Consider the following 17,741-nt stretch of genomic DNA (forward strand, 5'->3'; position numbering starts at 1 on the left):
TATGACATGATATTAAATGCATAAAAGATATATTTTTTATTAAAAAAAGGAAATCTATAGAACTTTTATTAAAGAAGTATTTAAAATTATTACTAAGGATTCGGAAAGTAGGTTTGGGATTTTTTTATTTAAGATATTACTATTTTATTTTTTTATAAACTGTTTTTTGGCGAATCTATTTTAGGGAAAAACATAATTCAACTGGTGTTTATAAATATAATTTTCAAAAATAGAATAAAAATTAAAACTAGTCTATATGTTATGGTTTGCTTATAGCTATAGACGGTAATCTTATACTTGTTTCAGTTTACTTTAATTAAATTGTATTTTTTATTATTTTATACAATCTTTTAATGTTAAAATGCGGTTGAGCAAATTAGCCACTTTTGGCAAATAAATGAGTTAACCGGCTAGAAAGTTAAAATATTAATAAATTGACCATAGAAGCAAATTAATCCAGCAAGTTAGGCAAAATTGATTATTTATCTCATTTTATTTTGTTGCTTTAGTTTTATTTTTATTTAAATTATTCAGTTCTTAATTAAACTAAAATAAATATATTAGAATTTAATAGAATAATTAAGGATTTCATTAAATATGTGTAAAAAATATATAATAAAATATTAAAATTCAATAAAATAAAAAACTTAGAAGCTTTCTAAAATAAAGAACTTAATAATGAATTTTACTTGCTATTTTGTGATATCAAGTTTATTGATTTGTTCATAAAAGAAAATAATTATCTTTCAAGAAGTGAAATAAATAATAATTATTTATAAAATAGACCAACCGTAATTGATATTTTAAATAAATACTATATATAATATATAGATATCTAATAAATCTCAACTTTTGTATTTTTTAGGTAAATAATAAGTAAATTTATTGACTAAAAAATAATTAATTTTTGGATAGCATTTTTCTAGAACTTTTTGAATATCTTGAATTTAGAATTATTTAAAAGAAACAAATAAATTAATATTTTATTAGAAATATATATAGCAAAAGTAAAATAATTAATTTATAAATATATTTTGACAGGTAATAACAATTTCAGATAGGCATATAGTCCCTCTCTAGCTATTGATGATTTTCACAAATCTGAATTTAAAAAAATCATTTATCCTCTAAACTCAGCTTGAAAAAGGTGAGACCTCAGTCTATTATTTTTCCCCAAATTTAAAAAATTCTCCTTTAAAAAATTTACTTTAAAAAAATAATTATATAAAAAAAAAAAAAAAAACAGTGGCGAAATTCGAGCAATAAAAACCTCGTTTCCGCACCGTCACCACCTCTCAACTTCATCAACCTCAGCCTCATTTCAAAGACTGCTACTTTGCACTCTATTTTCAGACAAACACAAAAGCATTGCCTTTAAATGCAAAACATCTCCGGCACCGTTTTTTTTTACCGTTAATTTATCTCCTAAAGGTAATAACCTTCTCATTTTTATCTTTATCGACTACCTTATAACTATAGCTAATCTATCAGTTTGTTTGTTTCCTGAGAAAATTAAGAAAAAAAAAAAAGGAAACTGTAAATCTCTCTGTCTGTATTCTAAAATCTTGGGATCATTCAAATTCAGGTTAAAGCTACTAACTTTTGTTTATTCAGAGATCAAAGTATTTTTTTTTAAGCTAAGGTTTTGCTACTAATTTTTAGTTACACTTTGATTTCTTAGCAAAAAAATAAAAATAAAAAAAATTGTCCTTCGGTATTTTACATTTATACCCTTGGATTATTTTATAATGGCAATGTGGTTCAGATCTATGCATAAGATATTTTATTTTATTGATTCGATGGTATGTTGGATTTGGATTATTGATTGCTATTAATATATATTGCATTATATGTTTGAACTTGAGATTAAACAATCTTCTACAAACTAACTTAATTTAAACATGCGAAACAGTTATTCCCCTGTTTATCTATTTGTTGTTAGGGACGAATGGTCTCTGTTAGCTCATTTGTACTAGCTACTTTCTAAATTTGGTTGACAGTGAATGCTTGATTTATCGGTATTCCACAATTTATTTGAAATGGTTTTGGCTTTTTACCAAGGCCTTGTTTGGAATAAATCATTTTCAAATTTCAGGTGTTCAGTTTAGTTCAATTCTCAAACCGTGTCAAAAATTTACATTGTGTTAAATTTAACTGAATTCCATAAAATTTTATGAAATTCATTTGCAAATCCAAAATGCATGTGTTTGGTTGAAATGAAAGTTCATTTAAAATTCTAATTAATTAAATTTATGAAATTGGTCATTACTAAACTAATTTCTGGCAAAATAGGCAGATTTTTCAAATGAATTTCACATTGATAAGTCGATATATTTCATGAGACAAAAAAACTTGTCAACTTTACTATTTTTTTTATATTCTCTCTCATTTTTCTCTCATGTCTTCTCTCTCTATGGATTTTCTCGTATTGTAATTTATCTTAAATACAATATTCATTTTATTTGAAGTGAATTCTATAGTTAATATTTAATATTACCAAATATAGGAATTTATTTGCAAATGAAATGAAATCCTCAATGGATTTCAACCAAATATAATGTTAGCATGATTTCATTTCTTCCTAAAAGCTTTGTTTTCTTAAGTTGAAAGAATCGAGTTCTAGAAAACTATAAACTTTCCAAGCACAAGTTACTAACTAAATAGAATTCACTTGAATTCGATTCTTGCATTTTAGGCTTCCAGATGCTATGAAAGGTTCTCTCTTTTGTTTAATGCTACTGAATACATTTATTTGTAAACCTATAACCAGACTTTTCTAGAATACCATGCTCATCTATTGAATCTGTTTAAAGTTGAATTGGAGCACGGAAGCTGTTCCTGAATTATTTTTTGCCCGGGTTGTGTTATGTTCTTTTCCATGGATACCTTCCTTAGATGAATATATTTTGCCATGTTAATCAGTATTCAATCTCCTTACAGGACCTCTTTTTCCCTGTGAATCACTGCGAAGTGTTTCTTGATGAGATCAGACATAAAGAAAAGATTACAGTTCATGCTGTAGCATCCTTCCTCTAATTGGGAGGTTTGGCACGTTAAGTCCAAGGGGAGATTAACAATCTTATTAAGTGAGATTCTGAGTAGATAAGACAGTGCAATACTGAGGGTATAGTCTGGTTGATCGGCATATGGAAGTTCGAGGGGCTGTATTTTCTCCGGATGGAACAGGGGGTCGTGCTTTGACCCCGCTAAGGATGATAAGGGGTATCATGTGTTTATTGATGTTACTTGTATCAGCATTTATGATGCTTGTGTATTTTGGCTTTGCAAGTTCTGTTATAATGCGACTTTTCAGTATACGTTATAGCAGGAAAGCAACATCCTTTTTCTTTGGTGCTTGGCTAGCTTTGTGGCCTTCTCTTTTTGAAAAGATTAACAAGACCAAAGTTGTTTTTTCCGGTGAAACTGTCCCCGCAAAGGAATGTGTTTTACTTATTGCAAACCACAGAACAGAGGTTGACTGGATGTACTTGTGGGACCTTGCATGGCGGAAGGGATGTTTGGGATTCATAAAGTATGTCCTTAAGAGCAGTTTGATGAAATTACCTATATTTGGTTGGGGTTTCCACATTTTGGAGTTCATCCCAGTGGAGAGAAAATGGGAGGTTGATGGATCAAACATGCGCCGGGTGCTTTCAAGTTTTAAGGATCCCAAAGATCCCCTCTGGCTTGCTCTCTTCCCGGAAGGAACTGATTTCACGTAATTTCTTCTTCTTTTTTGTCAAAATTAAGAGTTTCCTGATTATATGAATTTTCCAGAGTATCTTTTTCAATATAATAATTAAGTTTATATCCTATATTATAGTTCTTGCATGCACAAGTTTTTTTATTTTTCTTTTCTTTTGGGATCTAGTGATCAGAAGTGTGAACGTAGTAAAAAATATGCAGCTGAAAATGGTTTGCCAATCCTGAATAATGTGCTGCTCCCGAAAACAAAGGGCTTCTATGCCTGCTTGGAATGTCTGAGGGGCTCTATGGATGCAGGTCACTTCTTAACTTTTTGCTGCCCTTTTATTCTTTTGAAGTTCAAAACTGTTCTTTTGCGGAAGGCACGTATGTTACTAGAAGGTTCAACAGTAAGGGAAAATTTCACAAGATACATGAGACAAAAATGGAATGGAATGTAAAACATCCTTGGTTATTTGTTTTTATCTACCAACAAGGATTAAACAGCACCGGCTTATTTTTAAATTTGTTCACTGAAGCCTTGCATGAAAACTTTTGACTCGTTGAATTTATTGGGGTAGGAGTTTGGAGGTTTACGGGAAGTAGAATCAGGGAAAGGTTGTATTCTTTTGTGTAGCTCGCTGAGGTTTTGGTGTGGGGTTGGGGGCTGGTTCTGAATAGTTGGAGTAAGGATGAGCCTACTTGATTATTGATTCTTTTATTTCATATGTTTTTGATTGAATAGATTGTCACCCATAAATTTGTGAGATTACAGTAATGTAATTCTTCTTTTCACAACTTACATATTCTTGTTCATGCAGTTTATGATGTGACCATTGGTTACAAACCGCGGTGCCCATCTTTGCTGGATAATGTTTTTGGTGTGAACCCTTCTGAAGTGCATATCCATGTTAGGCGCATAGCTCTTGATGGAATCCCGAAATCTGAAGAGGAAGTTGCAGCTTGGTTAATGAATACGTTCCAACTAAAGGACCAATTACTTTCCAATTTTTATTCCCAAGGCCATTTCCCCCATCAAGGTACAGAAGGGGGGCTCTCGACTCTGAAGTGCTTTGTAAATTTTTTGGCCCTAATACTGTTGATTAGCATATGTACGTATTTCACTTTCTTCTCTTCAATTTGGTTCAAAATTTATGTATCTTTAGTATGTTGTTATCTGGCATCTGCAACCCATTTCGATGTTCGTCCAATGCCACTTCTTAGTTTTCTGAGCTGTCAGTAGGTATTGAACTGATTAATGCAGCTTCCTGGTGAATTCGTCACAGCACATAGTGTTAGTTTCTTTGGCTGCTGGAAATATATTTCTACTCTTCTAAACACACCAACACCTTTTGAAAGAAACATTGCACTTCTTAGTTTGTGGCTGATGACATATATTTCATCTATCAAGTGTCTGTGTTATTATTGAAAGACTTGTTAGTTAATATAATTAACATCTTAACCAGTTGCCACCAAATCATCTTCAGGCTATTGTACCCTGAAATTTCACTTGCACATACAGCTGGTGTCAAGGCTAAGCTGATGTCCGTGGATTTATATGAGTTCTGGCTTTCAAGGTTTTTGCTAATGACTTATTACATGGCTGGAGGCCTATCATAGGAGTTACATTCTCATTGGGGCTGATTTGTTTGTATAAGATGTGGGGTTATGCTACAGTTTCTGGTGCTATCCATCTTGTTTTCTTTTCACTTCCATTATCGAGTCATCTCCTTCAACTATACCCAGTGCAATGTTTCTCTTTGTCCTTGCAAAGTAGTCCATGCTCATTTTTTTGGTTCTTATCAGTACATTGGTTGCTCATTATAACAAAATAAAACAAAAGTACTGATTTCTTGAGCTATCGTAGCTGTTCCAGGAGAAGAGGAAGATTGCATAGATGCATAACCAGAGCTACCTGCTACAAGGGCGGGTGGTGCTAGCCGCGACCTTGTAGTTTCTCTAGTTTGCCGTGGGTCTAAAAGCTCCATTTAGCAAATTAGAAGGAGATGCCTGCAATTTAATGAAGCACCCCTTGAGTTTTAGGAGACTACACAGTGGCCTGTGGAGAAGCAGCGCACTTCTTTGACAATGGTGCTTGCCCACCCTTTCTTGGAACCTTAGCTGCTTGGGGCAGGACTTGAAACTAACATGGTTAAATATTAAAAACATCCACGTCGTCAAAGCATGATAGAGAGATATCTGATCCTGTGACGAAAGAGTCATCCTTGCTTACCGCCGCATTTTTACTTGTATTCAAAGCACAGGATTTGATTTTCCACCTTTACTTAAATTAGAACTATCAAATCCCAATCTTCTTTTGTATCACAAGTCTAAATCTTCTACATCGACTACTTGGACATCCCGATAAGGATACCTTCTGATTGTTAGAAGTCCATTTAGCAGAACCATCCAGCAAGAGCTAACATCAGTTTTCTAAATCTATCCTGTTTGTGTCTTTTTGTTCTTGTAAGCGGTCCTTCTTAAGATATGGTTCTTTGATCAAAAATTCCATGGTGACCTTCCCATGAATTTCCAGAATAATTTAAGAAAGTAGCATAGAAGACCTAATTCCAACTTTCACATCATTTTCAGATGATAAGTCCATGTTCCAAGACCAAAAAAAGAAAAGAAAAGAAACCAAAAAAAAAAAAATCTATCTTGCTACAGATACTTACCAGTTTATCAGAGTTAATTAGGGTCACTATCATATGTTGTATGACATAAGAATGCTTTTTCCACTGCTAATTATGAGGAAAAGGCCACCTAAGTGGTTAGTACTCACCACATCCTATTGAGAAATAAAGATTAAACATAAGTAGAAATGAACAAACTGTCAAAGACATCATGATCATGGTTTAATTTTGCTCATCACACTATTGGTAGCAAGAAACCAACCATTTGATACAATTCTGTAATACTAGCAATCAATAATTACAATAATGAAATAATAAACAATTTTCAAAATGGAAACTAAAAACTTGTGTTGCTGCCTAGACAGAGTAAGAATATTAATGGAGTGAAACACTTGAGTTGTTGGGGTGTTTGATGATCCTTTGCAGAACCACAGTCCTCGCCCTTCGAATGTCGCGACTGCAAGTATCAGCTTGTGCCCCTAAATCTTCAATATGCTTCATAAACACATCCAACTTTTTTCTTATCTCCACTATTGCGACCTTCACAGCGTCCTGCTCTATTGCAAACTCTGCATTGTGCATCAGTGCTTCAATGTCTATCTCCAACCGATTGATGAGAACCCGAATGTTGTCCAAATCCTTTATGGCAACATAAGTCCCCACCTGCATTGTGCTAATGAACTCTTTCTCTCCCTTCAGTGCATTTTCATAATTCTTCCACAATGAATCAATCCATTTCCCCATTGAGCCTAATGGGATTGATGTTGCAGCAGCAAGAGCAGCTGCCACAGGAGGGGCAGCCATAGCTGCTGCCACAACTGAGCAAATCAATACTGCAGCGAATGTAGCAACAAAGATTATGCTTGATACCTTCCTCCAAGCATGAAGGCACTTGAGTTTCTTGTCAAGTTTATTCTTTCTATGTTGCAGCTTCTCAAGCATCAACATCTGTTGCCTATAAACAGACTGAAAGATCTGAAAAAATTCCTCAGTGAAAGGGTCACCTGCTGACTTGAAATTCTTCAACCCTTCCAAAGTCTTCACGTACCTATTCCCTCCAGCTTCATTTTCCTCTTCAAATTGTTGAAGCGCGACAAGGATAAACAACTGGCTATCGCGAGCACGCTTTAAACACTTCTCTAATGCAGTACAAAAATCAAGAGTTTGCAAGCTATTCTCAAAGTATTCCTCAACAAGTTCAAATAATTCCTGATTCTTCCAGATATCTTTCTTGCATTCAAGAATAACTTTAACAACTTCTTGATTCATTTCCAATAAGCATTCAGTGACTTCTTTCAACGAATCAAAAGAAAGTGATCGAACTTCAACACCAACAGCAAGAGTATTTATAACATGATTGGTACGAACTTGGAGAGAAGTATCAAATGATTGCAAGTCCTCATCAAGCTTGCAGGCAGCCTCATAGGAACTCAATTCAGTTATGTATTGGAGGTTGTTGTGGATATTAATAGCAGAGGATGATGCTTCAGTTGTTTTCTTGCTCACATGACCCCCCATGTCTTGAATTCAGATCTAAACAAAACCAAATTCGTGCAGCAGTCCACCTTTGGAATTTCCTTTCAATGGACAAAACACCCTGATTGTAGAATCTTGAAAACCAGAGAAGCTACTTTATTTAATTAATAATGAAAACTCCTGTGAAGTGAAAAGACCATGAATGAATTAAAAATATAAAGAGTAGATCCTATATAACCGAGAAAACATTGAAGAACTAAAGTACAAATAGAACACAGGTAAGTCTCACCAAATCAAAGAGGAAAAAAGAAATAATATAAGCTATATGCAAAGGCAAAAAAGATGACAGAATCAACACAGATGACCACAAAAAGAATGCTGAATTTGGAAGGCTTAAAAACTGGCCAGAAATAAAATATGAGAACCCTTATAGAGGGGGGGAGAGAGAGAGAACTACAAGTTTAAACCTGTTTGAACCTTTGTCAAAAGTAAGACATAACTCAAAAGAAAGAGAATTAATGATAAAAAGGTGGTAGGCATGTATGTATTCTTAATAAAGAAGGAAAAGCAATATTATAAATGCGATATGTTATTGATTTATTATACATATATAAGGTAGCAAAAAAAAAAAAAAAAGAATAGAAAAAGAATGAGAGGTGATCGAAGAATGAAGAAGCTTAAAGATAATTATAACCGCCAAGGACCAAGAAGTGGGGTGGTGGTGGTGGTGGTGGTGGTGGCGGTGGTGGTGGGAATAGTAGTGGAGGCCAAAGCTTAAAGATTTAAGCATAGCTTGCACGCATTGCATTAATGAAAATTAGGACATGGGAAACGCGGGAAGCAATGTCTTTTTTCCTTCCCCTATTATCCATCCAGAAACAAAGAATGAATGTGCAAAAAAGCAACAGTCATCCGAAAAAGATAAGCAAGTGTTTAATTAGCTACACATGCCTATTTAGATTATTATATGTTGAAGAAACAAAAATACTCCATTAATTTGATGAAAATTTCTTATCTATTTAAATTATATTTCCATATAAATTAAATTTAAAAATATATATTTATTCATTTTAAATAATTAAAAATTATATATTAATGTTTGATATAAAATATAAAATTAAATATATTAAAATATAAACTATTTCTAGTACTTATCGTTTATATTATTCATAAAATGTTTTAATTCAATTATTACAAAATTGATAAAATGAATAGAATTTGAAATTCATTAGAACTAGTGATGTCAAAATACATATATAGAAATGTTAAAAACTTTTGAAAATCTAATATATTAATAATATCATATAACATTATTATCTCGCATTAATTTTTTTTTAAAAGATAGTAAAAAGTTTAAAATGATGTATAGGAAAAGAATAATATAAAAATAATAATAATAATAGGAAAAGGAAGTTAACTGACAAAAAGAAAAGAGAGATTATTGCAGATTTGCAACGGCTAGTGCTTTTTGCGTGAATTACTGGAATACCCTTAGAAAGGATAAATGCTTAAAAAGAAAAACAAATGAACAAATTGTTTGGAAATGGATGTATATACATTACCTGCATTATTTTGATCTTATCTATTAAAATCACGTGCTTTATCTATTGGCAAGTATCATTTTATATCCTGTGATTTGAAGAAAATGATATCATAGTATTTTCCTATATATGAGACTTCATATATTTAAACATTATTAGTTCAAATTAACTATTATGGGATACTTGCTATTTTAATTCATTTTTGAAATTATGGTTATTTTTAATTGAAAAATGAGAGTTCGCTCATAAAATAGATTATTTTTTAATAATATTGTTAAAATATTTAAGCTCAAACTCCCACAGTCTGCTCGTTGAAAAATTTCTCTGTTAAAAAAAAAAAAAACCCTCACAAATTTGGAAAGAATAATTTATCTACCGACTTAGAATTAAAAATACTAAAGTTGGACAACAAAAATCTAATGACTTGTGAAGTTTTAAATTAAGATTATGTAAATTCTTCATGATAATGATCAAGTAATTGGTTTTATATAATAAAAAGTGGACAAGAAAAGCAAAGAAAGAAAATGCAGCCCTAATCTCTGTAATAATCTATTCAATGTTTTAAGGCTTTAAATAGTCCCTTTTGCAAGGATTTCAGGTAAATTTTTCCTACTCAAAACACTTTTCATTGAAATTTGCCTAAAGTTTCGTTTTGGCTGTTTAAAAATATGCCAACAACATACGATTCATATATACAATATAAAAACTCTTTTCTTTATCTTTTTCTTCTTTGCCAAAATTTAAGCACTAAAACTTTAATTCTACTTAATTTCGACATTAAAAATTACCAGGTGCTACAGTTGGAGATTAATCTCATGTAATTATATCGCCAGAACAATTCTAACTCTTTCTACTAAATTTTTTAAGAAAATCCCACAAATTAAGAACACAGAAAATGCACTATAAGTATATCGATGTTTGGTTGAGCAATTTAGTAAGAGAATAGAATGAGAAATGGGGAAACAAATACCTGCTGCTTGTTCTCGAAAGCAGGTGCTGTTTCAGAACTGGAGCCTGGGAGCATACGATATAATAATCAGTTAAATGCTTGGTTGGAAGTTCCACCACACTAACTATTTATACTCTCCATCAAATGCTGACTTGTGCGCCAAGACTTGCAAAATCATAAAACACATTGCTCAGTTTTAGGACTGAATGGAATTACTTAAATGTGCATTACAAGGTTGGTTGTTATTTGTTATTAATTGTTAGTTTAAATTTTGAATAGTTCAGTTTTTCAATTATTATACTCGCAAATCTTCATATATAATTCAGAATGAATTCCACTTTTATAGTTGTAAATAAAAAAAATAAAAAAATACATGAGAATTTACATATTTTGATAGAATTCTCAACACTGTAAATTGGGGTTAATAATAATAATTTGTTTATTTAAAAATTATTAATATAAAAGCAACACAAGGAGAAGAATGTCATTTCAAAAATAAATCTAGCGGATAGTAATGGCTTATAGCGTAAAATAGGCAGAAATCCAGGGGTATTATTAAAAAAGAGAATTACAAGTCTTAACAAAAGCCGAGCAAGAAGGCAGGCAAATTTCAGGTTACAGCGCAGCAAGGACGCTTCACGCGTAGAGATGTTATTGGTTGCCGCCTTTATGAGTTTTTTGAAAATAATTTCATGCTGCGGCACCACCGGTTCTTTCAGTCACGTGCTTCGTGACGCTCCTTTTTTCTCTTCTTTTGCTTTTCTCGACATTGTTTTATTTTATCTAAGCATAACTAATCATCAATTTTTAGCTGCCTAAACCAGTAATTAACACAATTACAAGTAATGACTAGTAAGTCAATTTTTAACTTTTACCAATTAATTATGACTGACTTGAGATCTTATATAATATTAAATATAATTTTTATACCAATTAAGTTATATCTAATCATTTAAATTGTGATTTATTTTACTGGATAATAAGTACAATATTTAATGAAAAACTTAGTAGAAGTGTTGACTTATTAAGTCTAATATTGAAAATATGAAACAGTTTATTATTTAATTAATATACTCAAAACACACCATATCATATAAGTTTAAAATTAATGAATCAATAATTAATTTATGTTTTAATTAAATAAGTGGTTACTATATATATATATATATATATGTATATATACTGCATTAATATTTTATAATATAATATCTGTTTTTTTTTATTTAAAAAAAATAAAATGATTGCTTTTGTTAATATAATATATAAAATATGAACAAGCAGTATACGCGAAAGAGAGATTAATTGATTTGGAAGGTTATGTATTGTGGAGAGAGAGTTAAGGGTGTGATCAACTGTGCGCTAGTTTACATCAAGTTGCAATGGAGATACAAAAACCTCAATTATATGTTGTTCATTAGGGTTTACGTACACTGCGTATGCAGCAGCAGCAGCAGCAGCAAGTTTTTATACATGGATACTGCTTGCCCTAATAATAATAATAATAATATATGCCCCTTATGCAAATTTGGGGCGGTTACGTTGCTTCAACTCAGAGGCATTGACAGTTCATCAATCTATATGTATAAATTAGAGATATTGACTACCATTTTCTTGTAAGCATATAATGGTGACGTCACTATTCCAATTGGGATTTGGATTGAAGCTATAGAAATGGAAAAACACACCAAAAAAAACACCATCGGATGACTTAACTACCAAGAACAATACATTCAATAGTTTAAATATTATTGTCTAATAAATAATTACCTATTACATTGAAATTTAGATTTTATTTTCAGTAAACTTAATTGATTGTCGATTAAAACTTAAAAGAGTAAAAATGACATTGTCATATCTAAAATAAGCATGAGAGGGTTCAATCTGTATAAATAGCGGATCCAAATAAGTTGCAGGAACTCATATTTGTACATGTGGGTCAAAAAGATTAAAAAGAAAAAACAAAACAAAACAAAACGTATCACTATATCCTCGCATGCCCTTCACAAGAATGCCTTAAACTAAACACACTCAGTGGTAATGGATAACATTCCACTACAATCCAATTAAACTTTAACACCACCAGATACCAATGTCTACCCGTGACCCCAAATGGCCCATAGTTTTATGCCAATCTGCTGCTCCTCGCTGGAGATTGCTAGACCTTACCTACTCATTTTTGTGCATTCATTTCATTAGAAAACATAATTTTTTAAATCAGATTGAGAGTTAAATTAGTCAACTATTTGAAAGAAGAAAATTAATTAAACGTAATTCTAAGATTAGCAGAGATTTAAAAATATTAAGATTAAAACAAACATTAATTAATTAGTTTAACCTGTTGTGTCTCCTCAAAACCACCAATCCTATTACTTCATTTTCTATATAAACCCCTTATGCAAACGAGCAGAAGGGCAAGTGTTTGAGATCTAAACATAGTAAAAGAGGCATACAGAATGAAGATTGCCATTGTTGCGCTTGTGCTAGTCTTAGTATTAGCTATTGTGGTCAATGGGGAGAACCCGTGCCGCCTGACCAATGAAGGTATCGAAGCATGTCGACCATCAGTGACAGGCCAAAACCCTGCTGCCCCATCGGATGCATGTTGTGCAGCTCTGTCCAAAGCTGACCTGCAATGCCTATGTTTTTACAAGAATAATTACCCTTGGCTGTTATCTTCCTACAAGATTGACCCTAACCTTGCCATGCAGCTTCCTGTCAAGTGCAAACTTGTTGGAGAGTCTTTCCATTGCTAAACGATAAAAATCCATGAGTTATTGCAATGTAATTTGTTTTGTGTTTTTTACTTTTCCTCTTTAACTTGTTTCGTGCTTGTTTGTTGTCTTGGATTTGGTTCTTTATTTAAAGTATAATTTTATTTTACTCATTTATGTTGTATGGAAGTTGGAGTGTGTGTGTGTTTTCTTGTGAATTTGTTGTTTGCCTTGGGAAATTCCTAGTATAACTGCTGTTGAATGAAGTTGTCGCGTCTGAGGTTGGGCGCATAATAATAGTAAATGGATCTTATATAATTTATTCAACCTTTATTAATTATTTCATTTCTTTTGTGTTCCTCATTTAGAGCTTTTGAAAGAGAAGAAGATCTTCAAACTGTCGCCACAGAACAACCATATGTTAGAAGGTACTGAGTCTGATTTAAGGAAAATTCCTCTAGTCGATAGGAGAGTTTTTGAAATAAATTGAAGAATAGGAAGTGATTGCTTGAATACTCCAACTCATTTGTTGATTTACATATATTTTTAAGAGGAAAGAACTGGCCCATCTAGCAGTAAAATTACCACAGTAGTATTTTTCTTAAAAAAATAAAATTGTGAGAGAAGATTTTCTTGTTTTTCTTCAAGTGCTGTGAAGCTATCTGATAATCACCAGTTATGACTTATGAGAGGTTCGTGCTTTGTTGAGCTGAATGTTCCCCTTACGAACAATGAGATCTAAGCCCAAGTAGTCATTTCCGCAAATTCTAAGTCCAGGTCACATCAAATATTGGGCCACATAAGACTATAATTACCATCGATATATTTACTTAATTGTTTAAACTAATGAATGTAAGTAGATAACAAATATTTTAGATATTTTATTACTGAAATGTGTATATATAATTAGTGTACGTGAGAATAAGCAGGAAAGAATAGTATTCAAATGATAATGAAAGAAAGGGATTAAAATGACAAGGCAAACTGTTAGATCACTTGCAAATCTATTCAAATGAAAATAAGGAAACAAGCAAATACTTGAGTTATAAGTGTCTTTCATAATGCTATATATGTTAGTATTTGAACTCCGGAAAAAGCAACAAGAAACAAAGAACATGGATACCTTTCATATGGGCGCCTTCTTTTTTTGGAGAGACAGACACAAGATCGAAGTAGACATAAAGTTTCTGGCCACAAAAAAAGAAAGAAAGAAAAGAGTAGACACAAGTTCTACTTCTGTGATCTTATTCTAAACCAAACTGCCATTGGTAGAAAGAAGAAAGAGCAAAAAAAAATGGGATCCAGTTGCTCTTTCCAGCAGGTATACATGCAGCTATTAATAAACTATGAAGGTAGTATTAGCAAAAGCTAACCTATTAATTACCTATCCTTCAAGAAAACCCCTAACAATCTCGATGCTTGGTTTGAGCACCACCTTATTCCATGCCTCAACTGCCTCGTCTTCACTCTTCTCTACAACACAAGTAGCATCAATCCTGTGTATTTTCCAGCCTAATTCATGTATCATCCTATCGATCTTACCTAACTGTGCATCCACTAACCTACATGTATTTTCTTTGATCCTGTCAATGGCAGCATCGAGTAACATTTTCTTGGTATTTTCATCAGACATGGTTTTCTCTGCATAATAGAACTCATGCATTTCAGGAAGCCCAATAGCTCGCCAAACTCCGCGAGTATAATCCGAACCAGAGACGGCCGTTTCTCGGACTTCATCTACAAGACCAGCTTTCACCATTTGATCAACCCTTTTCCCTACATGCTTGTACAAAACAGGCAATGCAACATCCATCCATAAAAAGCAACTGTCATAATTTGCTTTGAAGCTTGAATGTGGGTCCTCTACAAGTGCCCTGATGAAGTTGTTCGACCCGCCAACGATGATCGGGACGCGCCCATTGTATTCTGTAATGTGAGTCATGGCTTTGCATACATGGTTGCAGAAGTCTTGTGCAGTAAAATCTGCTTCAGGATCCATAAATCCTAGCAAATGATGAGGGATACCCTTGCGATTATCTTCAGGGATCTTGTTGGTGACAATGTCGAGACCTTTATAAACCTGAATTTTATCAGAATTGATAATTTCAGCGTCGAAATGAGATGCTAAGTCGACTGAGAGTTTTGATTTTCCTGTGGCTGTTGCTCCTAATATGAATACTGTCTTTTTCTTGTTAACTTGATTTTCAACTCTCCCAGTTGTGTTTGTGATGATTGCAGCACTGGAAACAATCACAGTAAGATGCCATATATAATTATATTGCGTTTGTAAGTTAATAACATAAAATAAACAATGTAGGAGATTCTATATGCTTTGTAAAGGGCGCAAACTGCAAAGAAGGGAAAATTCTTTATTCTCTAATGATGACTATTGATGCATACTCCCACCAGCTGAGAATTCCTGACTATAAAAAGAAATTGATCGAGTTTACTTAGGCAATATCAACTATTATAATTATGAATATGAACTTATGCTTGAGATGAAGGTGAACAACCGTGACATAAAAAAGATTTGCTATCTTTAATGCATAAAATCTTATACTTTATGGTGACTATACAATAATCGTACACCCAAATACAGATAAAAAGGTTTACTTATAACTATGAATACGAATTAACGATGGAGATGAAGGTGATCACTGACGAATAGTAAGATAAAAACATGCATCCCTAATGCACAGTGTTATCTTTTTCTACTTGATAAAGGATTTAAAAGGGATTGTACGCCGTAATATAAAGAGCTCGAAATTTTAACTTTTAATTATATATCGAAATGGCTAATGATTTTTAGATCACTTTTAAGGGTGTGGTTAAGGCCACTTATTTCGTATTACGATTACAATACTTAAATTTTAAAATATTTTTCTTTTAATTTTTGGTTTGTTATCATTTCTTATGATATATTATGTATTATTATCTTAAACTAATTAAAAAATACTACATGCTTACTTTTTAAATCATTAAACTTTTTTTGGATAAAATACTTTGATTTAATAATAGAGGATAACCCGTATATTATCTCTTACTTAATTTAATAAAAAAAAGTATTTAAGTATTTATTTGGTTTAGATAAATACCAAATATATTTACATTCATTTAAATGATTATAAATGTATTAGGTATTTTATCCAAATATATATATATATATATATATTTTTATGATTCTAAGTGTTTAATAAATTAAGTAAAAGAACTCAAGTTAGTTCCAAGACTTTCTTTAGTAATTAAAATATCATTTATTTTGCTTAATGAACTCTTTTTAAGAAAAAAAAATTGACAATATATAAAAGGAAATGACATATTAAAATTTTAAAATGCAAACTAATATTTTAAAAGTTTAGGTGCTCAATTCGTAATATAAAATCATTGGCCTTAACAATTTTGTCTCTGGCCTTAACTATATCCACTTCTAATAGTGTTTCTTGTTTTTAAATTTATGTAATTAAAGGTATTATAATAAATATTTAAATAAAAAATGAAAACTATCTATTTAAATCCAATTCACTCTTTATATTTTATTTTTTATAAGTATTAATAATTTCAATTTCTTTATTTTTTTTTAACTTTTAACAACAGAAAAATAGAATAGAAAATTTATCAATTTAGAAAGAGTGTAAAAGTTTGTAATATATTTATTACAATTAAATAAAAAATAAAATTTGACTCTTCAAATATTAGACATATAAATAAATTTTTACTGATCTATTAAAATTTGTATAAAAGTCATTTTATAACAAAACAATTTGACATATATAGATAATAATTTAGAAAAGCTTCTATAATATAAAATATAAAAATATATTTAAGGCGGCAGATTTTATATTTAATGAAAATTCTAAAAAAGATGGCCTATCAAGATGAGTTCATTAAGAAAATAAATATGAAGGCTTAACAATCTTTTAATCTAATCATGGTTATCATAAAATAAATAATTGATATGAATAAATATACCTGTCTTTGTTTAGCTCAACACCTGAACCCCTTTCCGACCCACTAAATAGAGAAAAAAAAAAAGACCAATAATAATAATTGATAATATCACTGATAATAATAGTAATAATTAATTAGTTATATTATATTATTTATGCAAATAAGAGTGGTTAGCAGAAGTTTTTTAGGCAGGTATATAAAATACTTACAGAGTGGAATATGTTGATTGAATAGAAGACCTGATTATACTCCACTTCCTCATTCTTGCAAGAAGAGGAGAAGACATTGGCAACCTTGAGGCAGTCATTGACGAAACAGCAAATTCCATGGCTTGAAAGAATTGACTTTGCAGGGAACAACAACTGCTGCTGCTGCTGCTACCTCAGCCTGGTGTCAATGCCTAAACAGTAACATATATTTAATATGGATATGCAATTCAATGTCTGGGATTATAGGCTACTTAGAAAAGTACAAGCAAAAAGTTGTACAGTAAAGCACAATTGAGGTCATAACACAATCTAAATAATGTCTCATCGTGCCAAAATTCAAACATCTGGCCTTGATTTGATCAAAAAGCAAAAAGAGATTTCTTAATTATTAGTTTGTATTTAACTATTTGTCTTAAAATGGAATAGAATATTACGAACATATATCGAAATTTATTGTTTATTTTTAAAATGATCAATTTTATTATTAAATGTCAGTATGGTATAACTGTTTGAAAAATATTTTTATTTATTTATTTATTTAATATATTAATTTATTCAAAATTATAAATTTAGAATAACTTGAAATGAAA

At 31.4% G+C, this 17,741-nt stretch overlaps 3 protein-coding genes across 11 annotated transcripts; 1 reads left to right on the forward strand and 2 right to left on the reverse strand.

Moving 5' to 3' along the window:
• Nucleotides 1-1,033: 1,033 nt before the first annotated feature.
• On the forward strand, nt 1,034-6,139 carry LOC8279536 (probable 1-acyl-sn-glycerol-3-phosphate acyltransferase 5). 8 transcript variants are annotated; one of them, XM_025157305.2, is made up of 5 exons: nt 1,034-1,431; nt 2,941-3,718; nt 3,872-4,002; nt 4,506-4,796; nt 5,172-5,423. In XM_025157305.2, exons 2-5 carry the CDS (start codon nt 3,147-3,149, stop codon nt 5,225-5,227), a joined length of 1,050 nt encoding a protein of 349 aa, XP_025013073.1. In that variant the 5' UTR covers nt 1,034-1,431; nt 2,941-3,146; the 3' UTR covers nt 5,228-5,423.
• A 367-nt stretch (nt 6,140-6,506) lies between these two features.
• LOC8279535 (UPF0496 protein At4g34320) lies at nt 6,507-10,413 on the reverse strand. 2 transcript variants are annotated; one of them, XM_025157311.2, is made up of 2 exons: nt 10,305-10,413; nt 6,507-7,973 (listed from the first exon to the last, which is right to left on the reverse strand). In XM_025157311.2, the coding sequence occupies exon 2, from the start codon at nt 7,833-7,835 to the stop codon at nt 6,693-6,695; it is 1,143 nt and encodes a 380-aa protein (XP_025013079.2). In that variant the 5' UTR covers nt 7,836-7,973; nt 10,305-10,413; the 3' UTR covers nt 6,507-6,692. The 2 variants fall into 2 exon arrangements, with proteins under 2 accessions (XP_025013079.2, XP_002519094.2); XM_002519048.4 differs by lacking the exon at nt 10,305-10,413 and adding an exon at nt 8,083-8,712.
• A 3,514-nt stretch (nt 10,414-13,927) lies between these two features.
• LOC8279533 (adenylate isopentenyltransferase 5, chloroplastic) lies at nt 13,928-17,270 on the reverse strand. Its single transcript, XM_048373563.1, has 2 exons — nt 17,152-17,270; nt 13,928-15,234 (listed from the first exon to the last, which is right to left on the reverse strand). Exons 1-2 carry the CDS (start codon nt 17,268-17,270, stop codon nt 14,379-14,381), a joined length of 975 nt encoding a protein of 324 aa, XP_048229520.1. The 3' UTR covers nt 13,928-14,378.
• Nucleotides 17,271-17,741: the final 471 nt, after the last annotated feature.

This window comes from Ricinus communis, chromosome 5 (assembly GCF_019578655.1).
Source record: "Ricinus communis isolate WT05 ecotype wild-type chromosome 5, ASM1957865v1, whole genome shotgun sequence".
Taxonomy (NCBI): Eukaryota; Viridiplantae; Streptophyta; class Magnoliopsida; order Malpighiales; family Euphorbiaceae; genus Ricinus; species Ricinus communis.